Genomic DNA, 15,790 nt, shown 5'->3' with positions numbered 1-15,790 from the left:
AAACATGCATGAAGTCACAGAGGAGCAAGTCAGTTCAGGYTCTTAGCCCAGTCAATCCCTGGTTTTATGTGGTTCACTCTTATGCTACCTCTCTCACTAGTTTTTCTCCCTCTCTAAAGGCCGGGGATACTGAGTGTCAGCCACCCGTGAGATGAGCGATTTAGTAATTGTGCACTTGGCAGCCCAGGCATTTGGGTCTCTGCAGTACTGGTGGACATCGTGTCATATATGGGCTGAGAAACAAGTCAGCAGGGAGAGAAGGGAGAAGGGAGAATAAAACGATAGACAAGATAAGCCAAAGAAAGGGAAGTCTGAAAAAAATAAACCTATGGAAATGATTGGACACAGAGATTACTTAAAAAAAAGAGTGTGGGTGCAGGCCCATCTTGGTATGTAGGTGGAAGCTTTTCAGTTTTGAAGACTAACAGCAGTATTGGTTTTAGATGGTGAGGGACCAGGGGTGAAGAGAAGAAGAATAGAAAAAAAAAGAAATGAAGGAAGAGATGGGGGTGGAAAAGCAGCAATTAGTGTAATTAGAAGACAAGCTTTAGCAAGCCACTGACAATACGTCACCTCTCATTACAAACCATAAGCAAACAGAGCACTCTAATTCAAGGCAGCACCCATTCTCCAGACAGTTCCTTGTGTCAATGCAGATTTTGTTCTCTAAAGTCATGCTTGGCTGCATACCATCGACTTGCCAATACAACACACAGTTTAAGATTCAAAATAAAGAGTCCAGTTGTGAATAGAGAGGGAAAAAAAAGAGAGATGGAGAGAGAGAGAGACCTCAACGGGAGCAAAGTCTAGGTAGCATGCCGCTATAATGTCTGGAGGACGAGAAGAGTCTAGTTCAAATCCTTGGTAAACTAAAGAGGGACTGATTAATTCACATGAGGTAAATGAGTTGGATGTTTGCATAGTGGAGGTTTGACTAGAGAAAATAATGTTTGAACAAGTATAACATGACAGCTGCGTTATTCTCKTCAGCAATGGGAGGATGTCATTTGAATACTATGAGTTTTGGCTTACACAAAATATCTATTTTCTTTATAAAACTACATCACTATAGTGAATATTATCAGTTYAGGCTTAGAAAGTACCYGTTTTCTTGATAAAATACAGTATGTCACTACAAAACTGAGGTTTCTAACATCAATAATCAATATACTAGTGAATCTTATTGAAGATGGCTGCGTGCAGGAGATATTTTTTATTTATTTTTAAATGCTTGCTTGACTTACATGACTCACTTACGTCGTTGAATGTTTACACTGTTTCTAGAGTTGTTTTCTTGGCAACCTAACTGCTTTTGTGCTGAAGGTCTTTTTTTTTTGGAACCTATTTTTTGCCGCTTTTTTCTTCCTCTAGCCATTAAAACTTCACCACTGCAACATCAGCAATTTATAGAAACTGACATGTTTTCTCTTGCACAACTTGGATATGTTTTTTTTATTTTCAGCTGAGTGTTATGTGACACGGGTATGAGGAGCAATGTGATTATAACAAATCGGCTTGCAAATGACAAAAATTGGCTATTTAATAAGCATGGTTGAGGAGTTGGACTCTGGTGTTGGGTTCACTTGACTAGGCAGACTGTTTGAACTCCTTGTGGGCCCAGCTTTGATGGCAGCTTTCATCCATCTGATGGCAGATTCTGGCAGGAAAGATAGAATCATGTATGGCTCGCTATCTTCAGTCTAAGTGTGTTACAGTGTCTGTGTAATATGTGTGTGTATGTATATGTATGTTGCAGAGGATGGTTTTAAGCAAACGCAAAATCGCACATTGCACAAATCAATCTGAGGCACAGATAGACTGCCACGAATGAGTGGGCTCAGAGGGAGCCATGTGTTAACCACCGGTTATTAAATGCCAAATCTAAACTTCTCTTCTCTTCTCACATAGCAATAATTTGTTTTAGATTTATTCAACTTTTCTTTATATTTGTCTCCATAGCATCTGAACAGAGATTCTGTTGTTAGATAACAAAGCTGTAATGTTTCCTAATGACAGGTTCAGCTAGGGTTGTCACTTATTCTTTTGCGGGGGTGGAAAGAAATGTACTTGAATCTGAGCGTAGTTTGAGCATTACATGTTGTGAAGCTGAAAGTAATGATTATGCTTTAAACACAGTGGTAATGAACCAAAGATGGCAACAATACATCCATGATATACAAAAAAATCAGTTTCCCATACGATTGCAAACAGAAGAAAGAATTGTGTAAAAGATGAACAAGCACACATGAATGTAACAGAAAATATCGGTAAATATTGATTAAAAAAGAGCTGAGAACACAATGACTAAAAATAAAGGGTAGCTGGTCGACAAAAAAGGTGACATTCGGATGTAATTTTGTAAACATGCAGAACAAAAATGGGTATGTAAATAAATTGACTTGCAAAAAGCTGACAGATCTAGAAGAGGCACCAGATGAAATGAAAGGTGGCATCATTGGTAGTGACATAATTATCCTTATTTTTTCTGATTATACAGCAATCACTCAGAAAAGCGAAGTGGTAGTCCTTGCAGTCACTCACTTCACACACTGTGACAGTCACAAAACTATAGTATAGTATTAATCTCTTATTTATATACCATTAATATAAGAGCAGAAATGGTTGTGTTTTGAGGAACTGGGCATCATAAAAAGGCATAAAGCTGTGTTATATCATGTCATATAAGAGTCTGTGTTCGACATCATTGCGGACAGTTATGCATATGCATATGCATATGCTAAGAAGAGAGGCTCATTCTTGTTTATGTTGTGCAGAGTAACACTGRATATAGTTTTAGCAGCATGCTGTGTGGAGTCGTAGGATATGCCTTCAGGTCATTGAACAGTTTTTTTTTTTTTACAGTGTTTACAGTGCTTGGAATGTCAGTTTCTGGTTTGAGTAAATACTAAGGTAAGCAAGATCGTCCATTATTTTTCCCAGTTGAGGATGTGTTGATTAATTCAAAGGTCACATTCAACACAGGGCAAATTTGACAAATCTCAGTATTGTGTTAGAAAAGCTGTGGGCTGACTTACCACAGGAATGTTGAGTTTTTTGTAAGTTGTTAAATAGAAAAGCATGAATACGGTTTAAAGGGGCTAATATAACAGAATCCAGGCAGGAAAGGGAAACTAATGTTAGAATTGACAACAAAAACAAAATGTTTGACATAAAAAGCAAATACGTAGAAAACATATTGTTTATAAAAGTTACATAAGGCAACTTTAACAATTTGAACTGCACCCAGATCTATAAAAAATCATTTACTGTGAAATGGATGCCATTATTAGCACATATTTCAGACATGTTGAGTTTCTATGTTGTGTGAATGCTACTGATGGTTTAAGGTGAACACAKGTTGTTCCAGACATCTGAATATCTGTAAAATGTTTCCTTCTAAGGTGTTGCTTTCATGTCGTTCTTAAACAGCAAATGATTCTCCATTTCACATCCCTCATGAAAACTAAACTTGTGAGGGTGTACCTTGCCTCTTGCCCATTGACTGCTAGAAGTAGACACCTGTCCCTCCATGATCCTGCAAGCATAAGTGAGAATAGATGGTAAAGAAATGGCCAAATATGTTAGGAAAATATTCAAGCTGTGCGAATWTACAACATGTCTTCTTGCGTTGCATGAAATTTGTGTTTACCATTTTGAAAACTGAAAAGCACAATAGATGTGTCCAGGAGACATCAATTTAACAAAGCTTGGCTAAATGTAAGGGAATCAAAACGTAATCACTTTTCTCACCCAAGTTGGTTCTTTGGCCAAATTTAGAATTTCAACGCCAAAATCAATCCACATTGTGAAAGTGTGAAATTCACTTAAGCAAGACTCACAAATTGCACACAGCAGGGTATTAGCAGTTAAACATAATGGGACAGAAAGATATAGATACATATCTTAAGCACCCAAGAGCTAACAAAGTCAAAGTCAATTGTTTGATTCTAAACAGCTTGTTTTAGATGGCTCTAMAAGGCATCCTTTTTAAAGTAACTACATTTTCTGGGACTCTAGCGCTTAACATCATGTTATTTATTTATTTATTTTTTCTTATAGGCATAAAGTCTTTGAAAGTACAGTTCAAACAGTAAATCCTGCACTTCTTTGCATCAGAAGAAAGACATGGTTTGTTACAGTCACATGGATTCTGGCCCTCTTCCTGTTCTTTTCTTTCAGTACATTTACCAATCTGATGAGCAGTATTTAGCTCCCTGCTTTGCAAGCTTCTGTCACAGCCACAAARTCTCTGTTTGCAGCAACTGGCGCTGCCTAAAATGAAACAAGTTTGATCTGATGTAGTTACAAGTCACTGGGAAACAGTACAAATCATTACTAAGACTTTTTTTTTTTTACACTAAGTTGAAAGGTGTATACTAAAAAAACAACAACGTAGAAGTCTGCTGTTTGTCGCCAAGTGATCCACAGAGCTCATACATGCACTTCACGCAACTCTGAACTTGCATCTTATCTATGTGGTCAGAGAAAGCATGGCAAAGAGGACAGAGGGTTAATGGCAGAGCAGTGAAGCAAAGACAGCAAGCTTATCCGAGTGAAGAAAAAAATGAAAGAAGACTGGCTGGAGACAAAATCAAATAATTCACTGCCCAGTTAGCTGTTTTGTCAGCCATGTTCTTAATCATCTCAGTAGGTGCGCTTTCTTGTTAGCCACTGTGGTAGCCGCATGTAACTAAAAGCAATAAGCTAGCAATGTTTTTTGTGTGCGTGTGTATGTGTGTGTTTGGCCATATTTAGTTTGTTTCCTATTGTTCATTAGGGTTTTATAATTGAGTTAATTGCTTCTYATTTATTTTCTTATCAATTACTGTTCATTTGTTAATTGTCTTAAGTTTGTTTTAGGATTTTTCCCATTTTTGTTTGTAGATATCTTTGTGTCTTGTCCAGCTGCATGTGTATGATGTGTGTTTCTTGGTCACCTACCTTAGTTTCCCTGTTTATTCTCCTCTAAAAGGTGTTAAGCAATCCCATGATCAGACTCTCCAGGTTCCCATTTCATCGATCAAATCTCCTTTATATCGAAGCTCCTGGATTTCTATTGTTCCCTGCTAGTTTCTTCTGTTATGCTGACCGTGCCTCATGCCCTGGTCTTCTCATGTTTTTGTAAGTTTTCTTTGTTTGTATTAAATTGCTTCACTGCAGTGCAGTTTCCGTTCTCCTGCTTACGCTTTGGGCGGGGAACCTTCACTCATCATGGCAGGAATGTTTTTAGACAAAACTCACATAATCTCATTACACTACACTACACACACACACATATGCTAACTTTTTTCATTTTTTCAGTCTGAAGCCATTCCCACATGCATTTTTGCTTTGCAGAAAATCTCCAGTGAGCTGCTTATGCTCCTTTTTGCAGCAGCCGTCAACAACACAACCSTACGACAGTGTTGCATCCACCCTTTTGGCGCTGGTTGCTACCTATTTTTTTTTCCTTTCTATGAATTACAGCATATATACATGTCTTGTGTAAAACAAGAAATACAGTGTAGCTTGTTCAAGTTATGCCATCAGCAATATGGCTTGTTTACTAGTTACTTTTGTATATACAAGCTTAAATTTGGGTGCAAAATTCAAGTTCTGTTTCTCTCAAGATCAAGATAAAATTATTATCCCCAAGGGGAAAACTGTTTTGCTGCCAGCAAAGAACAAATGCAAAGAAACAAATACCTGTTTATCTACCTTCAGAAAAATGAAAATGTTCAAGATACAAACACATTACACAGCATGATTGCGTGTCTGTGACTGTGTGCATGTGTGAGCGCATTTATGAGGGAGTGTGTCAGAGACAGAGAGGGCTGTCTGCTGGTCATTGGCTCTATGCCTATCAGTTTGCAGTGATCAGTCTTGCTTGGCTGTCGTCTGTCCGCTGCCAGCTGTCAAAGGGCTTGCTCAGGGCATGCCCAYTGATGAGAGGCTGCAGCCATGCTCTAGGATCCATCCAGCACTCTAATAGGTCACGAATGGCTGCACAGGGCTTGCCAATAGCCTTGGACTGGAGAATGACTCAAAGAGGGGCAGGAAAGAGATAGAGGAAAGAGACAGATTTAGTAGAATGAATATGTAATCTATAATTTTTGTAAAAACAAAATAACCATTTACTTTTCATCCATCTAACTCATATTTACATGTGAGAATGTATTTGTATTCAACTTTCCTAAGTACTTTGAAGAACTGCGTCTTTCACATTTTGTTTCCACAAGAGATTTGCAATCAGGTGAAGAGAGATAGATTTTTGTACATGAAACTAAAGAGTGAAGTCTCTGAACCAAGAATCAARTCTTGCTTAAGATTCTTAGTTGGATTTCGGTCTGGATCTTAATTAGGCTATTGTAACATACTGTAGCTCTGGCTGTCTGTTAGGTTTTATTTTCTGGCTAATGATGACTTTAACAGACGTTCTTSCAGGATTTTCACAACATTTTTAGAAATGTAAAATCTATGGACACTTTTGCAAGGTACTTCAAGCAAACCCATGGATGTTTATGTTCATGGATCATTAATTAGGCAGGTAGTTAAAGGAGTGAAAACTTTGCTTTTATACGCTCAAAAGTTTTACTTTACAATCAATGACTCTGGCTAAAGAAGGCCATTGATTTCATGGAAATTAATAAATTCAAAGTGACACAATTATGTAGTCTACTGTAAGGAAACATCAGAGCTTTATATAGGCAAGGACGAATTAGTTATATTCTCCTAATGCTGTATGTTCCTGGAGGCACTGAGGAATAAACAGTATGCTTTTATTTCTTTGAAGTTATCACTCCATATTTCTACCAGAGTTAATTGGGAACTTAAAAAAAGCACTTTGGATCAGTATGTCAAGCTTGGAAGTTTAGATGAGTTTTCTTTATTACTTTTTTCAGCGAGTGTCATTCATTATGCCAGAAGGGAGTAATTTCTTTTTATCTGACTAAATGCATATGGATCCTAAGCCTTAATTTGAACTTATGTACATCAATTGACTCCAGCATYTAGCTGAAATTGCATTTTTTTTAGAGCTGTCTATTCTTACTTGTCATTAATTGCATAAAGGCATGTGCGCACATTGTTTTTACCTGAAAAATTTGATAAACTTAAATGTTTAATATTATTTTTTAACACCTCTCCAAAATAGAACTATGCTAAAGATCCTCAATATACCACACAAGTTCAGACAGCAAAATAAAAAAATATATATATTAAATAGTTGTCACAAATTTACATTTAAAGTATTTGTACTTGAAGTATTTGCACGTTATTTATAATTTCCCAAATGATCAAACATCTCGCCAAGTGATAATAGTATCTACCTAATATGCACTTTTTATTTYATTGGCTTTTATTTTGTTTCTRTACATTCAAACTGTATTCCACAGTGTTTTTGCTGGGAGTTAGTGGTAAGGAAAGATGCTCCTCGTTAGCTACCCATTGTTTCTGAGAAAATGATGGAGGAGCAGGACAGTGGTGGAATAGTTTTCTAACCCCAGGGTTTTTCACTTCTTTTGCTCTAGGCAATACAGCAGGTAGATGCCCTGTGATCGGATGTCCCCTGTTCAACCAGTAGTCACAATGTTGAGTGAAAGCAGTTGTGAGTCATGAAACTTCCAAATGTGAGAACTTACTTCTTTTTTTTTTTTTACCATCACAGCCGATGTTGCTGAGCTGAACTCAGTGAAGAATTGTAATAATTTATCTTGTCAACAAGAAGACCACAAGGATTTGTTGATGTCGTGGACAGGTGAAAGTACTGAATTGTAAAATGGWAGATAGAAAAAATTCACAAAAGCTTAAATTCTGCCTCTCCTAGGGTTGGATGATATGACTGAAAAAACTTATCATCSTRATATAAGCACTTCATATCAGTCAATGTCGATTTTTTTGTCAGTACTGATTGTTAATAATTAAATATCTGAATACTGCCAAGCTGGTGGCATAACCATTAATGTTATATCCACAGTTTTCACTTTTTTTAATTTTAAGTTATGAGGCAAAACCTGAATCTGCTGCTGCAGAAGTTAGTCAACAGTTTGTTGCTTGGTAACCAAAGAGTGAGATAGTTGATGCCACTAACCTTGCTTAGCTGGCCGAGAAGTTGAAGAGCTAAAGTGTTTCCTTATCCTACATCTCCAGAATAAGAATAGGAATACTGTAAAGTTCTGGATCGGATTGCAATAAATTCTATATCTTAAATCTATATAGTAACAGAATGATGGTGACAAGACCCTGTTATTTTTTCAGGGCGCTCTGAACATTACACAGTTGTTGTGACACAGTTCAAAAAGAAGGATTTATTTCATGTTTTCAGTTTTATTATTCAGATTTTTACATAATCTAAACACAACTGCAGGGTAATACAATAAGTGTAGAGATACCATTGAGACTTCAATGTTGTTTAAACAGTAAAAGTTATAGGAATGTAATTTTAGTTYMCAAGAGTTTTTGCTGAACGCTACCATAATTTCTCCAAAATATAAATTGRATCAAAATCCACCTTCATGTCAGCATATTTTGAAYAGCTATTGGTGARTGACAAATGGAAGTGAGGTGAGTAATCTTTTAGTATAAGATTAAACTCAAAAAGCGTGTGTTGAATATTATAGGAGAACCTAGGAGCTTTTCAAATCAATTTCTGTTCAATGTCCATTTCCCTTTTAAATCTTGCATTAGAAGCTTTTTTCCCCAAAGATCATGGGTACATAAGCATAGGATGGAAAATCTTTAGGATTATGGTTGTCCTGCATCAGATTATCAGGAAATCCTCCACAGGGTGAAGCTTTCCACCCTGTTGTACTTTGTCTTAATCTCTAAGTTCTAATCTTAAAATCCTTAACACAAAATTTTTAAACAAGGCCTGTTTACATGTGAAATATCCCGGGCTTGTGATGCATTAGATCTTACAGTCCAGTGTTTCTACAGGACTGGTAAATTCACAAAGTTTGTTTTATTAAAATACCTAAATGGCTGTTAGATGGTTTACTTTCTATGGCCCTGTCAGAATCTGTTGAAATATCAGTCGTGATCCACTTTATTTTATTTTACCTGCAAAATACAGCAAAATCTTTATCTAATCCTTCTGTTAATTTTAAAATKCCCACTGAAACAACAGTTCTGTCACTGTAGTTTAAATTCTTGTTGTAGGATACAGGCATTACACACAACTCTAAGAGTAACAACTGTGCTGCAGTGAAGAGTTAAGACGTCTGAGCTGCTTAGGTTTCTTCTGAATTGTTTGCTCTGGAGACTGGACAGCCTTTGAGCAGTTAGTTTCCAATACCACGGACATTGCCTTGACCAACAGTCTGAGAAGGAATTATTTCCGGAAGCTCCAAGCTTACTAGCAGGGCAGAGGGARAGTGAGATTAGAAGTGCCTACAGAAATACAATAGGTTAAACCACCTGCAGGCCTGAGGAGCCTTTCTTCAGACTGTGTTGCAATATTCCTTTATTTGGATTGTAAGACCTAAGACATTTTAAATGTTATTGTTTCTTCTCCTTTTTTGTCATTAGACTTTTGTCTTTGAACCTTTCAGAGGCTATTAATCACAGTTTCTCACAACAGAACAGTCTGTTTCACTTTCTTGTTTCTCACGAAACTCATMATTGTTTCTTTGCTTCTTTTTGTTCTTGTTTTTACTTTGTCTTTCTCCTTTAGATGCCTATCTTTTGAATCACGTCTGTAATGGGYCAACTTTACATTTGTGTCTATAGTCTGTGCATGTTTAACATCRACACAGCATATCACACCCTTTTGTTCTCTCTCGTGTTTATCTGAAGTATTAGGGAGATGTAGCCTCAATGGATGGAATTAATTGATTAATACTTTTATCCAATTAGTGTTCTCTCATCCATTTAATCAGCTGGCTGAGGTCAAAGCTGCAGTCAGATTAAAGGCAGACAGATGCTTTTGGTTCTGTGTGTGATGAAAACTGACCTCTTGGTTTGTCTTTGCAATTCTCCCAGCAGGGCTCTCCTGCTCACCCCTTAATTTTAGAATAACTGTTGAATATAAAATTGATTAAAACACAGCTTAACCTATAAAATCATAAACTCGCCAAGGCTTTTTAGGTTTGGAKATTTAGTAACATTGAAGTAAGAGGAAAACAGAAAATAAATAAGTGATATGTTTTTATGATTTTGATTATACATACAGTAAAGACAAAATAAGTTTAAGCAAAGCAAAATTATGGTGCATAGCAATAATTCAAAATATTATAGAACAGTGACCAAACTAAAAAAGTAAAACTCATATTTTATATAAATCTGTTACACATTAAATTATGTATAGTAAATGGTAATCTTTGTTAATTTGAATGATTATGACTTACAGTTAAACAATGCAAAAACTAATTTTTTTTTATTTATTTTTTTAAAACATACCCACACTAACATTATAGGCAAGACTTGATTGATGTGTTGTTGACTATCAGGGACTAACTACACGAGAAGGTCTAGTAACGCAAAGTAATTGCTAGAGAAAACTGCATAAAGTGCAATATAAAAGTATAAAAGTATAAAGGAAAGCTTAGTGGTGGGAAAAAATGCGGTAGAAATATCTACACAAGCAACAAGAATAAATTTAGCCTTGAACGTTTTGTAAATCAGTCCCATTCACATGATATTGGAACTGATTTACAAAAAGTAAAGTCATCATGTAACCTCCTTAAGTGAAAGGTTGGGGCTTTGTCGTGTTCTTCATCTGATCTGTGACTTGGGATGCACAGGAGGAGSGTGTCAGAACATCATTAAGGCAGCAAAGGAGGAATTTTGGAAGTGTCTGAGGAGGAAGTAAATAAGACCWATGGCATCAGCAGGGGATGCCATTGCACTGCCACCAGGAAATGTCCTGGGGTTAATCAATCAGTCAATCAATCAAATTTATTTGCATTGCACATTTCAGCAACAAGGCAGTTCAAGGGGCTTCTCATCGTAAAAACAGGAGCCAAGCATTAAAGATGCGTAACATTAATGACTGGTCGTCCCCAGCTGATGACCAGTTTATGCCCATATAGCAGTTCAGGAGAGCGCACATGCAAAAAGGCACTGGTGCAGTTGCAGCAGGCAGCAATGCCGAGCTGGTAGGCCACAAACTTTTATTTTATAAGTTTGGGAGATTGACAAATCACAAACTGCAACTGCACTCAGTGCCTCAATACATCCAAGACATAATATACTACACTAGATTATTCTTATTAAGCCAGTTTGAACCAAAGAAAATATAAGTTTTTGATATGGGTAAAGTGGAAATGAAAAGTATTCTCATCAGATAAAAATAAGTTATTTTTGATTTAATTCGGAAATCAAGATCCTCGGGTCTGGAAGAAGAGTGTAGAGAAAACCAAATCCAAATTAACAAGTTTATCTAGATTATAATTGAATTTTCTAAAAGGTCTTGGCACATGCACAAACTGCCAATAATCTCTGTAATTGGTTTTTTGACTATAATTTTACTGTACATGATTGATCAGCAAACCTTCCTGACCTGAACACCACAGAAACCAAATAAGACATTGCTAAGAGGAATATGAATGACACCAGCAACCTGGGCTTCCTTAGCACATCAGCAGTGCCACAGGCTGCTCACATTCATGTTGGTTTTTCTGTAAAAGAAAATGATACCTAAATTGGCATGACAATAAATGTCTAGATCAGGGACYGTCAACCCCAGGGCTCGAGGGCTGGTGTCCCGCAGGTGTTAGATGTGTCTCTGCTTCAACACACCTGGGTCAAATAATCAGGTCMCTAGCAGAGAATTGAGAAGGTAATTTAACCATCTGATTGAGGTGTGTTGAACCAGGGACACATCTAAAACCTGCAGGGTTCTATCCCTCAACGCTTGGATTTGTGGAACCCTGGACTAGATTTCCTGATATCTTAGCAGTCAGAGTGCTGCAAGAGCACTTCACACTCACAAGATGTGAAAGGCAGTTTTTACCAAGAAGAGGACTGTAGAATGTTTATCGCTTGTTTCATAATTGGCGACTGTATGAGGTTTTTATGATGTAAAGCCCTTTGAAGTGCCTTGTCGAGGAAATGTGTTGTACAAATAACCAGAAAAGGAATTAGACTAGTGGATACTTATACTTATCTGCCAACCCTGAATAGGAGTATCTAGTTTATTTACTTTGRATCAACATTATTAGCCTTTTCTTGTTTTTTTCTTTCTTTTGGTCTGTAATTTTGTTTGTATTTTCTTTTAAATCCCGTAAAACACTTTGTATTACCTTGCTGCTGAAAATGTGCTGTATAAATAAAATTACCTTTACCTTTACCTTTACAAATAAACTTGACTTGATTTGACTGGAAAAGGAGGCAGTGATACTTACTGGTCAGTGGTCATAATATGATTGAAGATTGATTGATGTAGTATTTTATTTGTAACATACAAATGTCAATAAATAAAATGTATGCAGTATGTATGCTCTTAAAATTGAATTTTGACAATATATTGATCACGTTTCCTTCAAATTTGTCAAATGTATTGATTTATGAGCATGTTCAAATTCAGTCTAGGTTGTAGCAARTGATCCAGGATAACAGCTTTTTGTCTTCTCTGTCTTACAGATTCCTTTCCTGGCTTTGGATTACTGATGGAGCTGTCATAATGGACAAAATAATTACACAGGACCTTTAAAGGATGAGCTCTTCAAACCAGTGGATTGCTCTGAAGGTCAAAGCCATCCAAGATCAAATGTAATCACCAACAGTAAAATCAGCTGGCCTTTTCACAGTTCAAGATTTCTGCTTYTGCCAGTAAAAAACAGAACTATTCAAAGGACCGAACTGTAAAAAATATTTCCTTTTCCAAATAAATTTAATCTGGGAATTTTTCCAGGACTCTAAACTACCAGTGTGGTATTGAATCCCCTCGCGGTGCCGACTGGATGTGAAATTGCTACAGGCGCTGTTGGAGGCAGGAGAGTGAAGAATGGATGGAAAGCATCAGTGTTATTCTTCAGCAACATGCTTTTCAATGCCCCCACAACCTTGTTCTCCCATAATTTTGCAACTGATTAGTGAGCTAGTCTTGTCAAATCCGTTGTTTCTGTCACAGTCAAATCTTTTAAAGGTATTCCTTAATCCATTTGTTTCACTGCTACAGATCCCACTTTAAAGAAATACAAGAATCTCAGTAAGAGGGCAGGGGAGGTACTCTGAAGAATCAAATTGACTGGCCATGTGACGATACAAACATGCTCTCACCGGGCGGTACAAACCCAATATGCTCCACGACCTGCCTTGTATTCTGCAGATAACTTCAGATTGATTTGTCATCCCATGGATTAACTTTCAAGTTCYTTCAACRAGACCCTTTGATTTTGCCCTGGTGGACTTGTTTTTGTATATAACTACAAGTGAAAAATATTTTTTGTGTCTGCATCTTTGATTTTACATGTAGACACTGGCCAGTTCCTTTTTTTCTTTTTCCCTAACAACATGGTTCCCCTTTGGACAGCAGGACCGTGGACACTACTGGCAGCACTGGGTCTTTTGAGCTGCTGTTGTTTTAAGTGGTCTGAGGCCTCAAGGACTAGTGGCACAAACTCWGGAAGGAGTGAACAACAAGAWGAACCCTCATCGCTTGAAAGAGTAAAGAGAGGATGGGTGTGGAACCAGTTTTTCGTGGTGGAGGAGTACACGGGTACAGAGCCACTATATGTCGGAAAGGTAAGACATTTATTTCACTTGACATAAATGTCTCAGRAAATTAATAYGCCAGGCTTAGGGTTAGTTATGCTGAATAAGTGTGCCTTAGGACCTTGTTAACATTCATTTAAAAATAGGAATATTTCTGCATGTTCATGTTGTCTGGGTGAGTAAACTATTAGCAAGAGGTTTTCTTAGTCACAAAATATAATGAGCACTCAGTTTACGTTTGTTTATACAATTCAAAATAMAAAGTATTATTATTTAATTCAATTGAAAATACACCTCTTAAGAAGTTCAGCATTTATATAAGACAAAAACAGATACTTTTTAATAAATCAGGCTGTATACAGACTTTTTTTGTTTGTTTGTTTTTGTTTGTTTTTACCAAGTAAGAGCAGCTTATGAATTCTTGACCTTTTTGACAAATCCCAATAACGTCCCCTGGTGAACGGGACTGTATAATTCATGATTAAATTGATTAAATCTCTTTCAGGAATTGTAGTTTTTCATAGTATTAAATCCAAAATTAAATTCATTACTTTTTACATACAAAGATTCCATATTTGTGTGTGTCTGGTGCATCCATAAATATAATGCACAAACCAGYGATGCAGTGATGGATGACAAAGCTGTGTCTTTGTAATCAAGGGTTGATGTTTTTGCATCACAAAACGATGGGATGCTGGAAAAGACTATTGTTTTGTAAAGGCTGTGCAAAAAACAGCTGGCCTATCATCAAAACTATTCGGTGATATTGGTCAATTATCACCAATAAAGTATATTCATTCATTCATTAATTCATCATTCATTCATATTCTTGCCTAAAATGCCACCTTAATGCAAAACATGTTCCAGCAAGCACAGACATCCCAATCAGTGTTCACAATCCACATTTCTAAATAAGTAACATGAGTGATCTAGGGTTCATAAAACACTTTAAAGCTGAATTGATGTAATAGCACTTTTCAACAGTCTGATGGTTGACTACCTTAAATAACATAAAAGAAATGATAAATTTCTTAGACTGCTGTCCATCCATGCCCAACCCTGACTATGCAGACGACAATATAATAGAATATCTATATATGTTTGTTTTTTTTTTGTCTCAACTTTATTCTTTTACCTCTCTGGTAATAAATCAATCTTTTTAGAAGAAACAGTTACAATTGTAGGATAAAAGCACAATTTCTAATATCAAAGTCTGTGATATTACAGTTTCAAACCAGCTCATTGACAAAAACGTAAACATTTTTTTCTGCACAGAACTGAACTGTTGTTTTACAAATAAGCAGAGTTAAATGTTTTGTTTAAAAGTAAAAAAATGGACTTTCAAAGCATGTCTCTCTCTAGTATGCGGTATATTGACCAAGAAAGTGCTGCCATGCTATCAACACTGAGTTGTCTGCTTTTGCTGCTTACATCAAGGCAGAGTAAAAACAAACACAGATTCAGCATTTGTAACAGCACACACATGCATATTCCTTGTAATTAGTTGAACTTGAATATTTCTGTTCACCAACAATGTATTGTTGGAAGCTGATACACAGTAGRGGAACATCATATATTAGGTTTTAAAATCAACATCATTTCTGAGTTAATGTCTGATTGTAGGGGGCAAGATTTTTGTTGATGAAAAAAAATATGATTTTTTTCATCAACAAAAAAAATCATATTTGATGCTGATTGTTGAATCTAAGATGCACTTGAATTTAACAGTACTAACAACATTTAAGTAAACTTGAGAAAGCCAGCTCTTGTGGATATAAAATCGCAAATGTAGACTGTTCATTCTAAATAATTCATTCACCTGCCAGCTGTGAACCCGAAAAGCTGAACTTACACTCTCAGGATTATGCACTCTGGATGATGCAGTTAAGTCTGATGAGCATGCAATCTAGGTACAAGGAAATAAATTCAGCAACTAGAAAGCTGTTGCAAATGTATTTTCCCACCAGTCTCTTGTAAAAGTTTGAAAACTGTTAGATCAAAACTGAGGCAACTGTTATCACTATGCATTAGCAAAAAACGTTTTTATTGCCTATGGTGGCAGTTTGATTCTCCAAATTCTTGCTTATCTAACATCTAAAGTGCATCATTACTCTATGGTGTAAGATCCCAGTAAATAGGAATAGATTTTTGACAACAA

General features: G+C 36.4%; 1 protein-coding gene across 2 annotated transcripts in view; it reads left to right on the top strand.

Moving 5' to 3' along the window:
* Positions 1-15,790, top strand: part of cdh22 (cadherin 22) — a 159,229-nt gene that overhangs the window by 65,617 nt on the left and 77,822 nt on the right. For both annotated transcript variants that reach the window (XM_008409225.2, XM_008409223.2), the window contains one exon: positions 12,559-13,662. In XM_008409225.2, the coding sequence (XP_008407447.1) occupies positions 13,432-13,662 (231 nt within the window). In that variant the 5' untranslated portion in view covers positions 12,559-13,431. The remainder of the gene's footprint in view (positions 1-12,558; positions 13,663-15,790) is intronic.

The sequence above is a fragment of the Poecilia reticulata genome, linkage group LG5, assembly GCF_000633615.1.
Source record: "Poecilia reticulata strain Guanapo linkage group LG5, Guppy_female_1.0+MT, whole genome shotgun sequence".
Classification (NCBI taxonomy): Eukaryota; Metazoa; Chordata; class Actinopteri; order Cyprinodontiformes; family Poeciliidae; genus Poecilia; species Poecilia reticulata.
This window is presented reverse-complemented; position numbering and strand designations above follow the sequence as displayed.